This window comes from Pyrenophora tritici-repentis, chromosome 5 (genome assembly GCF_003171515.1).
Source record: "Pyrenophora tritici-repentis strain M4 chromosome 5, whole genome shotgun sequence".
NCBI classification, from domain to species: Eukaryota; Fungi; Ascomycota; class Dothideomycetes; order Pleosporales; family Pleosporaceae; genus Pyrenophora; species Pyrenophora tritici-repentis.
In genome coordinates, this window is record NC_089394.1 from 2,539,162 (window position 1) to 2,557,724 (window position 18,563).

Sequence of the window (18,563 nt, forward strand, 5' to 3'; positions counted from 1 at the left end):
AATGTCGAAAGATATTGAAGAAAAGAGACTGAAGAAGGACAAGAAGGAGAAGAAGGAAAAGAAGCGCGCAGAGACGGAAGGCGTTTCCAAGAACAAGAAGGACAAAAAGGACAAGAAGTCCAAAGGCGATGTCGAAATGGTCGATGCGCTCGAGGCCGAGCTTGAGAAGGAGCCCGAAGTCTCCATGGTCAACGTTGTAAACGGCGACGACGAGCCTCGCGGCGCGCTCGTTCCCTTTGCATTCCCCCTCGCCGACCAAGACAAGGAAGTCAAGAAGATCCTCAAGACTGTCAAGAAATGTATGTTTCCCACATAACTCAGCCTTGCACTTCCCCAGCGCGCGTAAAAAAAAGACACAGAACTAACACCACCCTCACAGCCGCCAAATCCAAAACCCTCCGCCGCGGCGTCAAAGAAGTGGTAAAAGCGCTCCGCAAATCCGCGGCCGCAGGCGCTGGTTCCTCGCTGTCAGACCACCCCTCTGCCATTGTCGTCATCGCAGCCGACATCTCGCCCATGGATGTGATTGCGCACATTCCCGTTCTCTGCGAAGACCACAACGTGCCGTACATTTACATCAAGAGCCGCGCGCAGCTGGGCGAGGCCAGCGCGACCAAGAGGCCTACCAGCGTCGTCATGATTGGCAAGGAGCGCATGGGGAAGAAGGCGGGTGAGGGCGATGACGAGTTTGCTGAGGCGTATGGCGAGTTGGTCAAGGTTGTTAGCAAGGCGGCGAAGACGGTGAGGAAGTAGATGGGAGAAGGGTGCATGAGTGAAGGGAGGGAGAACATGTGGCTGTTGTGGTGGAGGAGACTTGTTCGTTCCTGGTGGCTTGTTGCATGCCAACTGTGACAAAAGGGATGAGGTGTCTGGCGTTTTGTTCTGTTTCTTTGTACGAAATAGCGGGATGTGACTCTTGTCGCTTCGGGGTTCGGCTTTTCTTAGGTATCATAGCTATATCTTTGTGTTGAATGATGAGCTATTGAAAGCTGCTTTGCCTGGAATGTTCCAATCACGATGTACGGAATTGACGTGTTGTATATAATTTGTTTGATTCATTCTTATTCTCGTCTTTCGACCAGCATATACTCGCCGACAGCAGTGACACTATGGATTAATCTCTGCTTCAGTGAATCTTCTCAGGGGACGCGGGAAGAACAACTAGCATGTCTCCAATAGGTCGGACTATTCGACAACCAATCCATATCTATCAGCAGAGCCCATTATGGAAACAGGCTACCGCAGCTCCTCCCTCTCCTCCTCATCCTCCGCCTCCTCAATCCTCGCACAGGGAAACCCACACTCCACACTCCGTTCCTGCACACCGTATTAGCAATCACCCTTACATCACACATTCATACAATTAATCCAAACTCACCCTACTACCATTCCCTCCCTCATTCCACTCCCCAGCGTTACACCACGCCACCATCCCCTCCACATCTTTCGCAGCCCTTACAGTCGACCATTTCCGCCCGTCACTCTCCAACTCCAAAACATCACTCCCCTCTCTCCCAGTGATACTCAAACTAGCATTATCCAACAACCCTCCTACGACGAAAACATCTTGCTCGCTGGCTTTGACGTATGAGTTACGTTCCGCGGGGGATCTCTGTGCTGCGATGTCGATAGTGAGGGCGTTTGTGTTGTCGGTGAGAGCGTTTAGTTGGATGTAGTTTGTTCGGTCACGGGAGGATGGTGTTGTGAGGAGTTGTTTGTGGAAGAGGGTGAATGTGCATTTATCGTTCAGTGATGGGGCTGGCGATTGTGCTGGTGTGTTGCGGCGGAAGATGTGAGGCGGTAGGGGTGGGATGACTCGAGCGTTTGTTGGTGCTGAGGCGAGGAGGATGAGGGTGGTCAAGGTGGTTAGAAAGTTGGTGGTGTACATTTTGGAGAGAGAGAGGTGTACGTGTTCTTCTGTTGTAAGGTGGTGTTTGCCGGAATATAAGGTATCCGGTACTTTAAAGTCGGTGAAAGGAACCAAAAAGCAATCTGATGAAGGGTATGCCGTAGACACTAACAGATTTGTTCAACAAACCAGCGGCGGAGAAAATGGAGTTGAGACGCGGATATCTTGGAACAAGGACGTATTTGTCAAGTATAGGTATGCGGCTGACAAGCGGCTGATAGCTAACCTTTGTACTTTGGATGAACAACACAGGCGGGATCAGCAGGAGGATTTGTGATCGATCAACAGAACTGCGCCGTTATTCACGCGCGCTTTGGTGTTTCAAAGGAGACTATCGCTGCCTATGCTGGGGTGTCTGACGATCCCCGCTTTCCTTGTACCTACCGAATCTGGGTTATACGGCGGTTGCCTGCTGCAAGCTGCGAGCGGGGTTGTGGTGACCAAAGTACCGCGGCGCTAACACAGTACGCCTTGTTGCTCTCCGGATGAGCCTGCAGAGGTAAAATTCGCGGTTCTTCGTTGGTAAGTTTTTGCGTTCATGGAGTATGATTGCACTGGGCTATGGATTGAGGTACTAAGGTTGGGCAAGGACGTTAGGGCGGCGTGGTGAGGTCACTGTTATTGAGGATCTTCGGTACGCAGGTCTTGGAGTGGCCTGCGCGTGTTGCTCATGGTGCACATGATCAATCTTCATGTACTGGTACGCTTGGTGTGCGCTGGTGGTGACAGAGACGTCGTCGGTGGGGATACGACGGGGATACGGGCGAGGAATGGCTGAGTGATAAGTAGATACTTAGGTACCTCGTTAGCGCCCAGCGTGCCCCGCGAAACACTACGCCCACTGCATGCCATTTTCTCACCATGGTGTCTCCTTTGAGTCTTCCATCGCGATTCACATTCGTTTTCGTTGTTCTCGATTATGTTCATCATTCGTGGATCCTAATGGTACTTAGCCGACAGCATCAGGTGAAGCCTATGACTGCCCATTCACTCTCAGACGGCATCATATGTGCAGAGAACCCAGACTACTGCTTTCGATAGGTGGAATCGGACGACCGTCTATCCAACTTGATACTATAAAATTTCCGGTGTCAAGCGAAAAGCTCCAGAGATCAGAGATCCGTGGAACACGATTAAGTGGTCGCAGGAGAATTCTCCATCCACTAGGCATCGGATTCTATTCGCGTGACAAGCCTGAGACAGAATCTAGGATCATCTAAGCGTCCTTTTCTACATCTGGAATAATACATTGCTCGCTAACGGCACCTGAGATGAGCCTCCCGGGGAAGTTATATTAATCGCGGAACACCTAGGTTTCATACGCAATAAGAACATCCGATCTTGTAGTCGCAATGCACAACACTGCACGCCACAGCCAAACCCGGGGCAGGTATAATATAGCGGTAATATCAGTGGCTTTGATTCCAGTCATATTCCTAGTTACAACAGGCCATAGGAGCCACGCAACATGCATGGCAGCAAGTTGGAGGGTGAAAAGCTATTTTTCGCCTTGGTAACCATGCCGATTGCCGCTACAAGCTCGTCGACAATAGGCCTAACATAATATTGGAATACTATGGAAGTCTTGACTTACCGGAAATGACCGGGCAGAGTCGTCCGGATCCTGTTGGGAAATATTCGAGAAGGTGGTAACACCACGAACAGTTCCAAGATGGCATATAAGAGGGAGTACCAATGCCAACTATCCAACGATACAGCAACAACAAGAGCCTTCCGATACCAGAAAAATGTATGCCTCTGCCCTACTTCTCGGCGCCCTTGCTGTCTTGCTTGACACGGCATCCGCCCACGGTTTCGTCAAGGGTGTGAACATCAAAGGCACATTCACCAACGGGTCGGATCCCCTATGGATATATGCCCCTAAGGACAACCGTCCCAAGACCGCAGGTTGGGATGCTCTCAACCAAGACATTGGTTTCGTTGAACCCGCGAATGCCGGAACAGCAGACGTCAACTGCCACAAGAGTGCCACAGCCGGCAAACTCTACGCCAACGTTAACCCTGGAGATACCATAGAATTCGTCTGGAACACTTGGCCAGTCGGTCACACCGGCCCAATCATAAACTACATTGCTCCTTGCAACGGTACGTATCCCCATCGTTAAAAACACAATCACAAGCGTGTTGTACTAACTAGCCATACCACAGGCGACTGCAGCACGCTCTCCTCCACCGCCCTCCGCTGGTCCAAAATCACACAATCCGCAATTGTCAGCCCTGGCACCTGGATCACCGACCTCCTCATCAAGAACAACTTCAAGACCTCAATGATTCTCCCTGCTAAGCTGGCACCGGGAAACTACGTCATTCGCCATGAAATCATTGCTCTGCATGCTGCTTCCAACGTCAACGGTGCGCAGCTGTACCCGCAGTGCATCAACCTCAAGGTCGGTGGCAGTGGTACTGTTGCGCCAACTGGAGGCGTGCCCGGTACGAGCTTGTACACGAAGGAGTTGCCGGGTCTGGTGTTTAATGTTTACACGAACCCTACCACTTACCCATTCCCTGGGCCAGCGCTGTGGACGGCTGCGAACTGAGGGTTAGATGGGGGCCGAGGAAGGGAGAGATGGAGGAGAGCTGGACTGGGGAAGTGTGGGATAGTGAGATGAAATTTCTGTTCTTGTATATATTTGGTGGCTCTTGATATGTCAACTTTGTCCGATCTTAGCTTGCAGTCTCAAAACTATCCACTAGCAGATAGTAGAACTACATCGTATGGTGTGTGTCTTGCAGGAATCATCTTATCCCTTACAAATACGCCTATAACATACGTGACCCTGTAATTCTTCGATTCTGCGGTCTTTGCTTGTGAACCCCTTTACTTGCTTTGATCCGAACGGCGGGAAGCAGCTGGTGATTCCGCTCAAGATATCGCTATCGTTTCAATGGTACCCTATGTCTTTAACATGCTGGGCTGGAATATTCTGGCTATTACGAGGGGGAAAAAGGTTTGTGGGGAGGACGTAGGACTGAATACTCAGATAGTAGCATGCTTCAATTTCAATAACATCTATACAACCCAATTTCTTGACATGTACATTAGACTATGCTTTCTGCTTTGCCCGAGTTTCTTTCAACGAGTAATCAGGTAAAGGTAGTGCGGTAAAGGAATGTTGGTGGTGATAGTGATAGGCGTGGGACCGAGCGTTTTGAACTTTGAAAGTTACCCATCCCACAATCGTCATCCATACCCAATTCACAACTCCACACCTCGTAAATGCCGCGCCCTTGCCAACAACGGCGCGCGAGCGCGGCTGCGAATCGCAAATCGAAGCCTTCCAAACCGGCTGGACCTCCCCCGATCCGACATAAAGCAAAGCAAAAGGCGATACACAACGCACGACGCGGGCGCGGAGGACGGGGCGGACGTGGAGGAGGACGCGGAGGAAACAATGGCGGTCGCTTCTCACAAAATAACAACGGACATGCATCGCAGAATCAGCAAAGTCGCGGCAACAACATGGAGGAAGATTTCATACCCCTGTCGGGAGGGAACGATTTCAATGCCCTCTATCGCGCAAGCAGAGACGACGACATTGTGCTAGAAGATGGAGAACTTAGTTCAGACAGCGAGACAGATTCCGACGACATCGACGAAGACGACATGCATGACGCCGACGATATCGCTATCAACGTGCAGGCGGGTCTGCCCTTGACAAGCTTCAGTAGGCCTGGAAAAGCGCAAGTCATGTTCACGGTAGCTGAGGCGGTGGTGAAGTTTGAGACGATGCGCCGGGCCGGCTATCCTCTAAATCTACCGACGACTCGCACACGGTACGGCCTGTTCCAGGAAGATACGACTCCACACTCGGGAACCAACATCTCCTCTGCACCATCACCAGCTTCTCGGCGACTGAGTGTTAGCAGCGCGACGAGCGAGGAGGCCGCCGCTGCACCAACGGCCAGAGTTCCACCACCGACTATCGCAGCACCAAGAGCGAGAGCTGTACCAGAGGCACCAGCACCGGCAGCTCAGCCAGAGACATACAATCCGGGTCGCGACTATGTGTTCAATTGGGGAATAAATTCGGGCAAGCGCTTTGCTGACATTCTTGCGAACCCATCAGATCCCTACCTGAAAACTATCGGCGGCCAGCTATACATCTTCGTGGACAAGCACCCAGGCTTGAAGGAGGCGTTTGAATACTACAAATCCCATTTTATGCCAGGACAAATACGCTTTACGCGACCGGTACAGGCACAAAGCCAATCATCGTATAATCAAGTACAACAACAAGCACCACAAACACAGACCCGGCCGTCTCAGGCTGGGCCATCACGGTCACAGCCCCCGCCGTCAGCACCACGAGGACCCCGGAATCCGTCATCAAATGGTCACTCAAGTGGTTCTTCAAGTGGCCCCCCGCGAGGTGCTCCAAGCGGTCCTTCAAGTGGCCCCTCCCGTGGTGCCCCCAACGGTACCTCGAGCCGCTCCTCAATATCAAATACCTGGAGGTTCCCAAAAGGTATGCACAAGGGAAAGACACTTCACGATGTGGACGAGCACTACATTAAGACGATGGGGGGCAACCCGAAAATCCGGCAATCCTGGTCTGGATTTGCAGAGGCACTGCAGGACTATAGGGAAAAGACACAAACTCAAAGTAGGGCTTGATTGTGTAACATTTCATTGCATAGGCTTTGTCTTTCTCATGTTCTTTGGGGGTGGGTTTTTTTGGCGTTGGAGTTTGGGTCGGTATCACAGCATCATGAGTACGGTTCATGGTCTCTTGCTGTTGCCTGGCAATGGGCCGGAGTTAATGGGCTGGGAGTTGGGAAATCTGGAGGTGTGCCTTCCTCGAGCGTGCGCTAGCGTATGGTTAGTGGGCCGTGCGGTCTTTCTTGAGATTCACCTTCGTCACTTTCTCGAATCTACCTTTCTTAAATTACTGCGGCTTCGATTTCTTGAGCTTGCTCAGTCTTTTCCACAACCATTAGCTCTTTCCTCTACTTCAACCTTGGGCCCTCGTGTGTAGAACAATTACAGCTCTACCCTACCTCATCGTCCATCATGACAAGGACTCGGCCACGCAAGAAGCGCGCCCTAGACGACGACGACGACGCTCAGTCTAGCCGACCAAACGATCGCGCAAACACGGGCTCTTACAGGCCGCAGCCCTTCGTGTACTCGTCTGATCATCTTAGCCTCAGTCTACCTCTCAGGCCCGCAGCAGGATTGCCTTATGTGCCTCCAATAGCTTTCACTCACACGACTGCAGCAAGTGTGCCATACAACCCTCCTGCGGAGTCATCTCGCAAGTCTGCAACAGGACCACCCCGAAAGCTTGCATCGGTATACCAGTTGCCCAGTGAAGCAGACGCAGTGGAAGACTCTGATGGGGAGATAAGGTGGCGTGTACCAAATTCGGCAGCGGTTCGGAAGGAGACGTTCGCGAGTTCGTCTCACCAAGGTCAGATGCCTGGGCAAAGCTGGGAGGGCGATAGTTGGCTAACAAGAAACAAGATTCGACAAACGAAGAGGCTAAGGACAAGAAGTGTGGTACAGTCAACAAAGACAGAAAGAGCAAGAAGCAGGGTCTTATGAACGTAGACAGTAAGAACAAGAAGTGGGGTTCAATGAACGAAGAGAGCAAGGACAATAAGGAACGTTGGGTCGCAAAATCAAGTCCGAGGCCTCCACCTGTCATGTTCACTGTATCTGAGGCCTTTGCTGCGCTCAAGCATGGCCCAAAACCTGTCCTGTACGAGCTTCCAGATGGCAAACGCTTGTCATACTCTACCATAGGGTCTTATCACTTAGGTGCCATGCGTTACGGTGCTGACGGTACTCCTGTGGAGAATCCAGCCCATAAGGACCATCTGGCCTTCAAGCCCACCAGCTGGCATGATATTCGACGCGACCCTACCGATGACTCCAGGTATGGTGGCTGAGCACTCGACCATGCTGGATGCTAGTTCCCCAGGACTCGACAAGGTCGTACTGCCTACTGTCTAGTCTCGAAAAGATTGCGTTTACTTTCTACCATGAGCCCAAAATGGGGCTATGGATGTATAGGTTGAATGCTGGGAACATCTTAGCTCTAAGCATCTTACTGCGGCTTTGCAGACAGCTTTCTTCAAGACAGCACCAAACCATAGTCTGGAAGCACAGGCATCATATGTACATTAGATCATCAGAAGAAGCACAAAGACTTCCAAAAATAAATCAAAGTCTCAAAGTCTTACACTAATGTTTTTTCATAATTTCTAAATGTGTACCATTGAATGACATGTTGCTGCAGTGGCAGATTCCAACCTAACTTTTACACATAATTTGCCTACCTACTAGAGAATGAATAGTCTTCACATTACCCTACCGCCTTAGAAACGGTCATAGCAATAGTCGAGCGTGACCAGCCTTCCGTCTAGACTAGCTATATCAATGTAAAATACAGACAGGCTGAGCTCAAGTGAGGTAGGAGAGAGTTTTCAGCAAACCAGTTGGGCGGTACGTAATCCTGTAAATATAGGACGCTAATGAAGCGATCTAAATTAGCTGTCTTGGTACCACGAGGGCAATAAAGCTATCTAGAAACGAATTAGTCTGTCGTTGATACATCCTACAAGCGCTCCAGTGACTGTTCTAGAAGATGGTTCCACAGCAACCAGCGGGCAAGAACGGTGGAAAATGCCGATCAATGCTTTCCTAGTGTAACCCAGTGAGTGACCATGGCCCCGGACCAACTGTTCCATCTGACAGGTTCCGATGCACCGTTCCGCACGTTGCATATACCCATACCCCTGCTTTCAAAGCTAGGCCACAGGCGCGCGAAATACCCGTTACACTGAGTACTAGAGCGGGCGCGCTTGTAACGTGACTGTGAATGATTCCGGGTTCACAAATTGTGCTGGATGTTATGTTGCAAAGCAACTGCATCCGCGTTGCCATGCTGATGACGTTGAGTGACTTGCGTAGCTATCCGCTCATCACAGGGTAGCTACGAAGGCTAGACCCTGAAAGAAGCTAATGACATGTGATTATTGTGGTTGTTGGGAGCTCGATGTGGCTGCTCCGTTCCTTCCATTTGGTAAGCTTTACAATCTTCCCTTCATACCTCCTCATCGTCAAACACATAGTAATTCGAATTCCACAATGGTAGCACCTATCATCCCTACAATGCCCGCTGGCATCCCACTCGCAGCCCTTACAACCATCGATTTCCAAAAGCTGCGATCCGATGACGCGGACGAGAAGCAGAAGCTCTGGCAAGCAGCCACAGAAGCAGGTTTCTTCTATCTAAACTACGAGAACATGCCTGAGTTTGAGGACCTCGCCGCTACCGTCAACGGCATATACAAACTAGAGCATGAACTCTTCGACCTTCCAGACGAATTCAAGATGAATTACGACGTGGATAAACAAGGAACCATGAAACTGAGTGGTTACAAGCCCATTGGCAGAAACATAGGCGGCCTACCCGGAAACCGAGATGGACATGAAAGCTGGGCTGTACGTATTACCCTCCCCAGCCCCAGCCCCCAATCTAACCCACCCCTCAGATCCCCAAAAACGCCATCTTCAACCTCAACCCCACCCAATACGCATACCCACCTCTCCTATCCTCCCACCTCCCCCCTCGTCCAAACCTTCATGCACCACGCCCAAACCCTCACAAAAACCATCTACACCACCCTCTCCACCCAGCTCAACCTACCCAACCCCTCCCGCCTCGAACACTCCCACCGCCCCACACACCCCTCCCCCTGCATCCTGCGCCTCCTAAAAGTGCACGCGCAACCCCTCTCCGAACGCGGTATCGTACACACACCCCACACCGACATAGGTTCCCTAACCGTTCTCTTCTCCAACGAACCCGGTTTACAAATCCTTTCCCCCAACCCCACCGCCGCCGCGGATCGGGTTTCGGACTGGGAGTTTGTCGCCCCCCCGCGCAAACTGCGCTATTGTTAACCTGGGGGATGCGCTGGCTATGTTGACGGGGGGAAGGACAAAGTCGGCGTTGCATAGGGTTGGGCCGTTGCCTGGGCAGGCGATGGGGACGCGGTTTTCGTTTGCGTATTTGCAGCGGCCGGAGATGGGGACCAAGGTTAGGGTGATGGGGGAGAGTGACGAAGAGGAGGAGGTGCTGATTGAGGAGTGGATTGGAAGGAAGTTTGGAGTGTTGAGGAAGGAGACATTTAGAAGGGGGGAGGAGTGGGTTCTTACAGGACGGAAGGGGAAGGGTGGTATTGCAACTTAGAAAGGAAAGGGATGGGATTGGTTAGGGGTTTCCATCGGAGTTTTGGGATGGATGCTGGGCTTGAGGTAGTTGGAATACACGATTTTCACTAACAATTGTTGCTTGATCTGGATTAAAATACCCCTGCGAATCTGTACATGCAAGAAGGTTGTACGAGTCTAGTATACTTTGATTCATGTTACTCGCACCACTTCACTATGTCATCTCACACCTTCTCTCGCAGCAAACACCAGACAGCAATATTGCAAAATCTCTGCATCGTATCCATTACACACTATATCTAGACTCTCGCTTCACTCTATCTCTGTGGTGAAACCACATCAAGCTAACGCGCCTTCGCTATGCATACATGTACTAAAAACACAAGATATCGAAACCGAATATCGAAAAATGTAAGAAAACAAATTTCCACCGTTGCACAAAGGCCATTCCTCTGCATCATCTCTCGTTACACATACAAGGCAGCAATCCGCCTCAGTATATGCCATCGTCGATCTCACCTTCAGCGTCAATATCTTCCTCGCCTTCTGCATCAATGCCCGCATCTGGCATATACACATCATCACCTGACGTGCTTGTAGCCTCAGGTGTCTGCGATGCGCTCGCCTTTGACTCAGTGGTAGCGACGTGGTTGGTCTGGTTCTGGGTAGCCGTGGGACTGTTCCTAGCCGTAAACACTGATCTATCCTTCTCCGCTTGCGCCCTCTCAGCATCGAGAGCTTCATGCACAATCCTGTACTGCTGCTTTGGGTTCTTAAGAATCTGGCGACTAGTGCTCGTCTCCCCCGCAGGTACAGCTGAAGTTACACCACCTCCATCTTGCTGCGCATTGCGGGCCTGTAGCGTAGAGTGTCTGAGATTGTAGTCCTCGCGCCAACGCTGCTTTTCATGATTCTTTGCCTTGCGCTTGGCATGCTCGCCGAACCAGTCGTTTTCCGTATCGCGCAGCTGGTCACCGAAGACAGCCCAGAAGTACGGTCCAGTGATGTATCCACCAACCGTCTTTTTGATCGCGTTGATAGATTCGAGCCACTCCAGAACGAGCTCAATCTCGAAAAGCTCGGTTGTGTTTTCGGGACAGTGGGCTTGTATGTCCGCAGCGGTTGCGCCTGCCAAGAAGATGAAGGGTAGAAGCACGAGGTTGAGAACACGGTACCACCACGGCCATGTCACAGTTCTTCCGTCGATGCTGCTCCATATGGGTAGCAATGCGTCAGGATTATCCTTGCCAGGGAGCGGGGGCTCAGGAAGGCTCGACCAAACAGCGTGTTCGTCACTATCCATAGACGCGAGTAGCGAGGATAGTGGCTGCAGTGGGTTGCCAAACTTGTAGTCTGCTGTAGGCACAACATGAATGTCCCAGAACAAGCGATTGCGGTCGATAGCCCGATGATGGTAGCCGCCCTCACAGAAGCCCCATACTGACAGTCTTGGAAGCGGTGCGCCATGGTCACTATTGACAGGAGGTAGCTGAGGTACCAGCCTGACCGCTCCTTCGCCGACCATAGTCATCACTGCTGCGAAAGACGCATCTTCTTCGCAACGCGATATACTGTAATAACGCATGCCAGGATCTGCATCTGAGAATGCAGCATCCATTCTCTTCTTGACCGCGACTGCGTGCATAAAGTCGTCGAGTTGGAATGAACGCACGTACTTCTTCGCCAGGGCTTGTGTGAAGTTGTAATTGCGGCCGGGTAAGAGGCGCTTCAATTTTCTCATCCTCAGATGTTGCTTGTCGACAAAGTCTCCCACAACGTTGACGAGTGTAGTCTCATCGAGCTTCTTGAACTTTTCGTGTGCCAGGGTGCCGTCATAAATAGCTTGTGACGTTGCCGTGTTCGCTCGTACCCAAGATCGTGCCTTCAGCAGCTTCTCTTCGGCCGACCAAGTTGCCTTGCGTGATCGATGAAGAGGGGCCGTGTACGAAGTGTGCAGCTGGAGCATTGCTCTGTTACGATCTGTTGCACCAACCTTGAACCATCTGACTCGATCCAGATTCTCGTAGTTAGACTCTTGGACAGTGAACTGAGCAAGTGCTTCTTGGAGTAGTGGTAGAGGAATCTCAGGGTATGTACACTTGCGCACAGCCCATCTCACGAGTTCCGCCCAATCGTGCGTCTCGGGATTTTCAATGGGAGAAACTTTGCTAGCCTCATACGCTTCCAGATATAGCGACTGGAAGTTTGTAGTGAGCTTCTCAACTTGCTCGGCCATGTTCGTCTGCATCCACTCCCAAAGTTTGCGAGCTTTCGTAGCATCAAAGAACCTGTCTCTAGCATGTGCCTTCCGAACAAGACTCCAATCGATGTATCCATCTTCACCGGACAAAGAGGAAATGACCACAAATGTGCAGAGCTGCTTCTTGACTTCGTCCACGGGATCAATGACCTCAGCGTAGTGTCGCTCTTTCTTGTGTTTACCTACTCTCCTCTTCTTTCTCTCACTCCAAGATCGTGACGGGCAACCAGGTCGTGACGCGCGCTGAGGAATTTGGTAGATTGGATCGTTCGGGTCGCCTGTGAGACCTGTCAAGCGTTCGATCAGCGTCGGCGGAGGCCCAGATCGGCCATTCTGGCGTGATCTGAAAGCTCTGACTCTCTGCTTCTTCGCCTTCGTTTGCAAAGAATCTTGGTCATCGTCTGTCTCATCTTCGGTGTACGAATCAGATTGCACGTCGTCGTCGCTGCCACACTGGGAAGCAGACAATGTGCTATTGCGAGCTCTCTTTCTGGGAGACTGGCCGCCGGGAGTCACAATTCTGATCCGTTTTTTGCTCTTCTGGATAGTGACAGCGTCTTCTGCGGAGGTGCTTCGGTCGGGCCCCGTTGAAGCTGGCGAGTCTTGATCGTTGGTGATGCGCTCTACAGGCTCCAATGTCCAATCCATGGGATCCTCATCGCTTTCATCGTCCTCTGACTCTTCATCTTCTGGTACCGGCTTACGTTGTGGAACATGCGGAACGATAGGGCGCACCCAGGAAAGTGAAAGTTGGCCAGGTCTGCTCGTGCCAGTGTCGTGTTCGCTAGTCTCCGCCTCATCTGAGTCTTCGTCCAGCGTATCGATGTCTGCAGAATATAGTGGAGCCCGTCGAAGGGTCTTGGTTGTGTCGTTCAAGCTCGCAAGTCGTGCACGTTTCCCATGCGATGCACCGCCAGACCCCACAAGTTGCTGCGAAAGCGCTCGTTCAACTTGAGCGTTCTGTATATTACGAGCTTTGACCTCCAACCTCGTCTGCTTGCTCCATTCAGAGCGCCGCCGAGCCTTGGATTCGTCGAGTTGCCTTTCGAGGTCGGGATTCAGCTGGTTGAGAATAATGCTTTCATCTTTGGGGGGAGCCTGGACTGGTTGATAGGAAACGATGTCACCAATGAGGTGCCGTACCTCCTCCGGGTAGTATAACAGAGACTTCTCTGATAACCTCCAGGAATACTCTTTTATATGAGAGTACTGAGCCATATTGAAGGCTAATTTTTGAACTTGTGGGCTCCTCTCATTGAGAGAAGCCCAGGTATACATCCTTCGAGTAGTGACGCCTGGGGTATTCTTGTTGTATGAGGCAAAGTTCCAGTGCTTCAGCCCAAACTTTGGGATCAGAGACATCGTCCGAAGTGTTTCAGTAATGGTGCTGAGAGATGGCGCCTTGATATTCGGGTGACGCTGTTTCCATAGCGTGAGAAATGGCCTTGCAATTTCGCCGCCACCAGGGAAAACTCCGTTGCATAGTTTGAAGATATCCATGATGATGTTTTGTCTGAAGCGCAGCTGACTCCCACCCCTTTCTTGGTCTTTTGATCTGGGCTTTATGCCTGGTATAGAAGGCGCGGGGGTTTCCACGATGGCGGTATGGATGTCTTTGGGAAGGGAGGCGACATCTTCGAATACAGAGTACGAACGCTGGAGATCTGGGGCGAGTGGAGTCAGTCCCCTGCCATTCTGTGTGGTACTTGCATCTTGACTGGGTGAACGAGCTTCCGGGGCTGGGCTTGTGGCATAAGGGCTTCGATACGGTGTGGTGCTGGAACGCGCTGATGCGTTGATAGGAGCCCAACCTCCTATCATCCGGGCTACTGGTGCACATGGTCGAGGCAACTGTTTCTTCAGATCTTCGGTAAGGTTTTTGGGCTGTGGTTCGCCTTCTGTCGAGCCAGTAACCATATGCACGTCCGCCTGTGTATCTATCATCCGGGCTGCTGGTGCACATGCTCGCAGCAACTGTTTCTCTAGATCTTCGGTGAGAGTGTTGGGCTGTGCTACGCCTTCTGTCAGGCCAGTAGCCACAGCCACGTCCGCCTGAGTATCTTGACTAGCATCCAAAGGCTCTGAGGTCGATTGTACCAGCGCTTCTGAGTTAACCTCGCTAGGAATGGGCAGTTCTTCGGACTCGACTATGACAGTATTGCTGGCTATCGACGGAGGTGGAGTGCAGTTCTGAACATCCTCGCGTGTCTCCTCTTTGCTTGGCGACTGCGATTGGAAAGGTGCTTCGGGCGTTATTTCAGCTCTAGGTGTATCATGTGAATCGACTGTCTCTTCCCTTGGTGTAGCGAGACTTGCAGAAACACGGTTTGGTGTCTCTACGACTTGACTCTCAGGCACGATCTGCTCTTGATCCAGCTCCGTTGTGAACCAGTCAAATTGCGCTAGCTCGGGCAGCTTGAAGGTTGCTATGAATGCTTTTCGCGGGCGCCCTCGTCCGATTTTCCGCTTTACCAACGGGTTAAGATAGAGACCTGAGGATGATCGCTTCTCATACAGCTCAAAAGCTGTACGTGCCAGAGAGTCGAGTTTGGAGGGATCAGGCTGCATATATGCTTCTTTACGAGGAGCTTGAGGGTTACCGGATTCTACCGAGGGGACTATACTCTCATCGGCTTGTGGAGGCATCAGGGGAACAGGGACGGGGATGGCCACTAGAGTTGGCTGACTTTGGTTGCTTGTACCGTCTACATCAGTAGAGCCTAATGAAGTACTGGTACCAAACATGGGTGCGCCATCAACTGTTGAAGGCGACTGAGCTGTGTGTGGCACTGAGGCACGATCTTGTGGCGCTATTGCTTTGACCCGGCGTTTCTTCGCTGGTGCTGGAGTAGTAGCCAGATCTTTAGCCTTTCGCTTTCTTGGCGCTAGCTTAGATACCTGTGCCTGAGTCTCAGGCTCTACAGCTATGGGATCAGGCGTATTCTCTAGCTCGCGGTTCTCTACAAGTGTGCCTTCCTCCACTGTAGGCGCAGCTGGAGTTTTTGGCAATCCAGTGGGACCTTTGGACTTGGTCGACTTCACCAGTTTGGCCGGTTTTGTCATCTTTGCCAATTTCGCGGCCCTCATCGCATCGTTATACTTCGGAATGACCTTGGAATCTTCGAAAGCAATACCTTCATCGCGCTCCTGACGTAGCCCTTCAATAAGAGCCTGGGGTAATCGACCATGGTCGATCCATCCGAGTGCTATTCTCTGCTGCTTGCTAATCACTGTCGGCTGATTTGTTTGCTTTCGCTTCTTTTCCTTCTTGGCCAGCTTAGGTAGCCCCCGCTCGGCTCGGATTTTGTTCTCCTGTTCTATACCCAAGCGTCCCCGAGTCGACAAACCTGCTGCCAACCGCTCCTCTTTAGTCATCAGAGGCACACTAAGTTGGCGCTTGGTTCGACCTTCCAACAGCGCACTCGGTAGTGACGTTGGATCTCCAGTCTGCTCACGATGCGCAAGAACCTGTGACTTGATACTCTTGGTCAAACGAGCATTAGGATGCAAGCCCAGCGATACCTTCTCTTCGGGACTGAGTGAGAAAACCGAGCTTTGCTTAGGAGGTTTCGGAACCTTGGGGACCCGAACTCGCTTCTCCTTGGGAGTCTTTGCCTGCTTCTTAGGTCGGCCTAGACCACGTTGTGTTTTGGCTTTCGACCCGGGCTTCTCGACCTTTTCGTACCCAATCTCTTGTGCGAGCGCAATATCCCATCGGGGGCCATTCTTGCGTGGTTTCAAGATGGACAATCCAGCCTCAGACAACGTTGCCGAGCCATTCTGTCCGACTAGATCTTGAGATTCGACAATCGAGAAACCCCAGGCGTCCAGCATGACATCATCACCGAATCCATCAGCGTCGTAATTGGCAACACCGTCCCAATCAGCGAGTCCTGCATCGACAGCTTTCTGAAAATTCGCATGGGTGCGGTAGAGGTAATGGAGGAACTTCCTCTGAGCGGTAACCCCCGAATCTCGGATGACGGCCAGGTGTCGAATATGGATAGGCTGAGCCTTTTCCCAGGCATTCGTTATGCGAGTCAAATACGATTCTATGGGACGCCTCCAGAACGGTCCGACGATCCTGTCGCGAAGTTCCAAAGCATCCCATCCTTGAGCACCGCCTAGCTCAACGGCATCGAAGACCGTGTTGGCAAGGAACCTGTCGGGCGTCCATTGTGGGGGGATATTTTCAGCCTTATTGATGGCATCTTGTGCCCCGTGTTGGCTATTGGCATGGGCTTCCGTCTCTTCAAGCATATCGGCTTCCAGGTCCCTCATCAGCGCCTCTTCATCCATGTTCCCATCAGGCAGCTCGCTGATTGAATCATCCCCAAGATCAGCTGTGCGTCGAAATCCTAGATTCTTGAGATCCTCCTCCTGCGGTGCGCGCAATACTTGGATGCAAGTAATCCAATGATCACCAGTAGTCTTCGTACGAACCATGCGTCGTTTGATCATACCGCTCTGATCCAGTCGGATGAGTGCACCCTGGGTAGCGCGCTTGTTCCAAGTCTCCATTGGTACACCCTAGTGAATGTTAGAAATGAACGTTGCTTCCTGTGAGAACATTTACCAGCTTCTCTCTGATGCTACGCGTGGGAACAACGCCACCCTCGCCCACCTTGTTGTATAGTAATTGAGCAAAGCTCCTAACAACAAATGTTCCATCGGCCTGATACACGTCTTCTACTGCACTGGACTCGATGACAGTATTCTGAGAAACGAACATTCTGTGGATGCATAGACTAGTACGCATTTTGTTGACCTGTACAGGGAACTTGCCGATGTAGCATTTCCGAGCCAACTCATCCGTTCTGTGCGGCACAGATCGTTTATCTTGGCCGCTGAGTGCGATGAGGTCGGGTTGTCTAATACCAGCCGCTCCGTGGGCAGCGATGAGAGAGAGTAACACGAACTCCATGCTGGGGACCTTGTTCAGATCGATACCATGACCAGTCAAAGCTTGCCACATCCTGCTTTGACTAGCGTATAGACGGGGTGCGGTGATACTGGAGCTGGGATCGTCGAATACTGCAGTTTTTGAAGATGGGCGTTTCGGTAGCGGACGAGGTTTTCGGAATGCGGACGAAGTAGTCGATGAATCAAGCAATGGAGTAGCATGGTGTTTTGGTTCCTGACCTGTCCTTGAAATACGTTGCCGCAGAGCATCTTCTATTGCGCACAGGGCTTTGGAGGGCTGCGCTACTGCTTTTGAGGAATATTTTGAGGGACGGGCTGAGATTGCTGATGTGACCTCACCGATCGTACCAGTCTCATGTAGCTCGGCCGCCTCGAATTCCGAAAGTGAGTAGCGATGTGCCTCGTTTTGGTACATGATGCGGATGTCGGGATGTTCCGTAAGCCATTGCCATACTTTCTCATGGAATGTGCGACCAAGACGATCTTCTGTGGGGTGTGTTTCTTCATGATTGCCGGTCTGGTCTTTGTTTTGTGTACTGTTATAGAAAGTCCTAATGAGTTGGCGAAAGTCTGCGCTGCTAGCACCTACGAGAGTATATTAGCATACAAAAATAAGCAGATAAATTGATCCGACTGCTTTTCGCATGCATAGCAGGGGAGTCGGGGAAGGAATTTTTGTCTGACAAGCGCGAACGAAGACGGGTTGTGAGTAGCAGAGGGTGATGGCGATGCGACGACACAATGCAGTATGCAAATCCATGCAAATCCATGCAAAGACAAGACGCGCAGCGAGTCATGCATACCTTGAATACCGCGGAGAGCAATTTCTGACAGCAAAAAGTCTAAAAGCTTGTCGTAGCCTTCGGCCATGACGACCCGCCCGTCCCCTTCCAACTACCAAACGAAAAGGAAAAGAGGGTGATATGCTCCTAAAGCATGTCCAAAGATGGCGCGGCGGCGATTCGAACGCGTTGCTGTAGTAGCCCCCGGACGATTCGGGATATGACTGGCTGCAGCTGATAGCGGGATCTAGAGCGCACGGAACTAGAATTCTGTGCAAGATGGCAAATAGTGTTCTTTGCACTGTTGCGCAATCCTAGCGGTGTCGCGGCGAGGTTCGATTGCGCGAAGGTGGTTGTCGAACCGGTTCAGTTGATATTATTGCTGCGCTTGGGGTTTCGGTGGGGTCTAAGAACTGCAGAAAAGAGACTCAAAAGAGTTGAACGTCGCCCCGCAGTAAATCTTGGCGCCATGGTCCGCGCACACGC

General features: G+C 51.5%; 8 protein-coding genes across 8 annotated transcripts; 6 read left to right on the forward strand and 2 right to left on the reverse strand.

Moving 5' to 3' along the window:
* Positions 1 to 136: 136 nt before the first annotated feature.
* On the forward strand, positions 137 to 753 carry PtrM4_109570 (ribosome biogenesis protein Nhp2; the record flags this gene model as incomplete). Its single annotated transcript, XM_001935810.2, has 2 exons — positions 137 to 299; positions 380 to 753. The coding sequence occupies 2 exons, from the start codon at positions 137 to 139 to the stop codon at positions 751 to 753; spliced, it is 537 nt and encodes a 178-aa protein (XP_001935845.2).
* A 610-nt stretch (positions 754 to 1,363) lies between these two features.
* PtrM4_109580 (uncharacterized protein) lies at positions 1,364 to 1,888 on the reverse strand (the record flags this gene model as incomplete). The annotated part of the gene is made up of 1 exon (XM_001935809.2): positions 1,364 to 1,888. The coding sequence occupies one exon, from the start codon at positions 1,886 to 1,888 to the stop codon at positions 1,364 to 1,366; it is 525 nt and encodes a 174-aa protein (XP_001935844.2).
* Positions 1,889 to 3,657: 1,769 nt separating this feature from the next.
* Positions 3,658 to 4,467, forward strand: PtrM4_109590 (Glyco-hydro-61 multi-domain protein; the record flags this gene model as incomplete). Its single annotated transcript, XM_001935808.1, has 2 exons — positions 3,658 to 4,015; positions 4,079 to 4,467. The coding sequence occupies 2 exons, from the start codon at positions 3,658 to 3,660 to the stop codon at positions 4,465 to 4,467; spliced, it is 747 nt and encodes a 248-aa protein (XP_001935843.1).
* A 1,151-nt stretch (positions 4,468 to 5,618) lies between these two features.
* On the forward strand, positions 5,619 to 6,545 carry PtrM4_109600 (DUF1421 multi-domain protein; the record flags this gene model as incomplete). Its single annotated transcript, XM_001935807.2, has 1 exon — positions 5,619 to 6,545. The coding sequence occupies one exon, from the start codon at positions 5,619 to 5,621 to the stop codon at positions 6,543 to 6,545; it is 927 nt and encodes a 308-aa protein (XP_001935842.2).
* A 926-nt stretch (positions 6,546 to 7,471) lies between these two features.
* On the forward strand, positions 7,472 to 7,822 carry PtrM4_109610 (uncharacterized protein; the record flags this gene model as incomplete). The annotated part of the gene is made up of 1 exon (XM_001935806.2): positions 7,472 to 7,822. One exon carries the CDS (start codon positions 7,472 to 7,474, stop codon positions 7,820 to 7,822), a length of 351 nt encoding a protein of 116 aa, XP_001935841.2.
* A 1,201-nt stretch (positions 7,823 to 9,023) lies between these two features.
* Positions 9,024 to 9,842, forward strand: PtrM4_109620 (putative 2og-fe oxygenase protein; the record flags this gene model as incomplete). Its single annotated transcript, XM_066107850.1, has 1 exon — positions 9,024 to 9,842. The coding sequence occupies one exon, from the start codon at positions 9,024 to 9,026 to the stop codon at positions 9,840 to 9,842; it is 819 nt and encodes a 272-aa protein (XP_065962299.1).
* Positions 9,843 to 9,966: 124 nt separating this feature from the next.
* Positions 9,967 to 10,131, forward strand: PtrM4_109630 (uncharacterized protein; the record flags this gene model as incomplete). Its single annotated transcript, XM_066107851.1, has 1 exon — positions 9,967 to 10,131. One exon carries the CDS (start codon positions 9,967 to 9,969, stop codon positions 10,129 to 10,131), a length of 165 nt encoding a protein of 54 aa, XP_065962300.1.
* A 474-nt stretch (positions 10,132 to 10,605) lies between these two features.
* On the reverse strand, positions 10,606 to 18,165 carry PtrM4_109640 (B-block-TFIIIC domain containing protein; the record flags this gene model as incomplete). The annotated part of the gene is made up of 3 exons (XM_066107852.1): positions 10,606 to 16,902; positions 16,949 to 17,880; positions 18,099 to 18,165. 3 exons carry the CDS (start codon positions 18,163 to 18,165, stop codon positions 10,606 to 10,608), a joined length of 7,296 nt encoding a protein of 2,431 aa, XP_065962301.1.
* Positions 18,166 to 18,563: the final 398 nt, after the last annotated feature.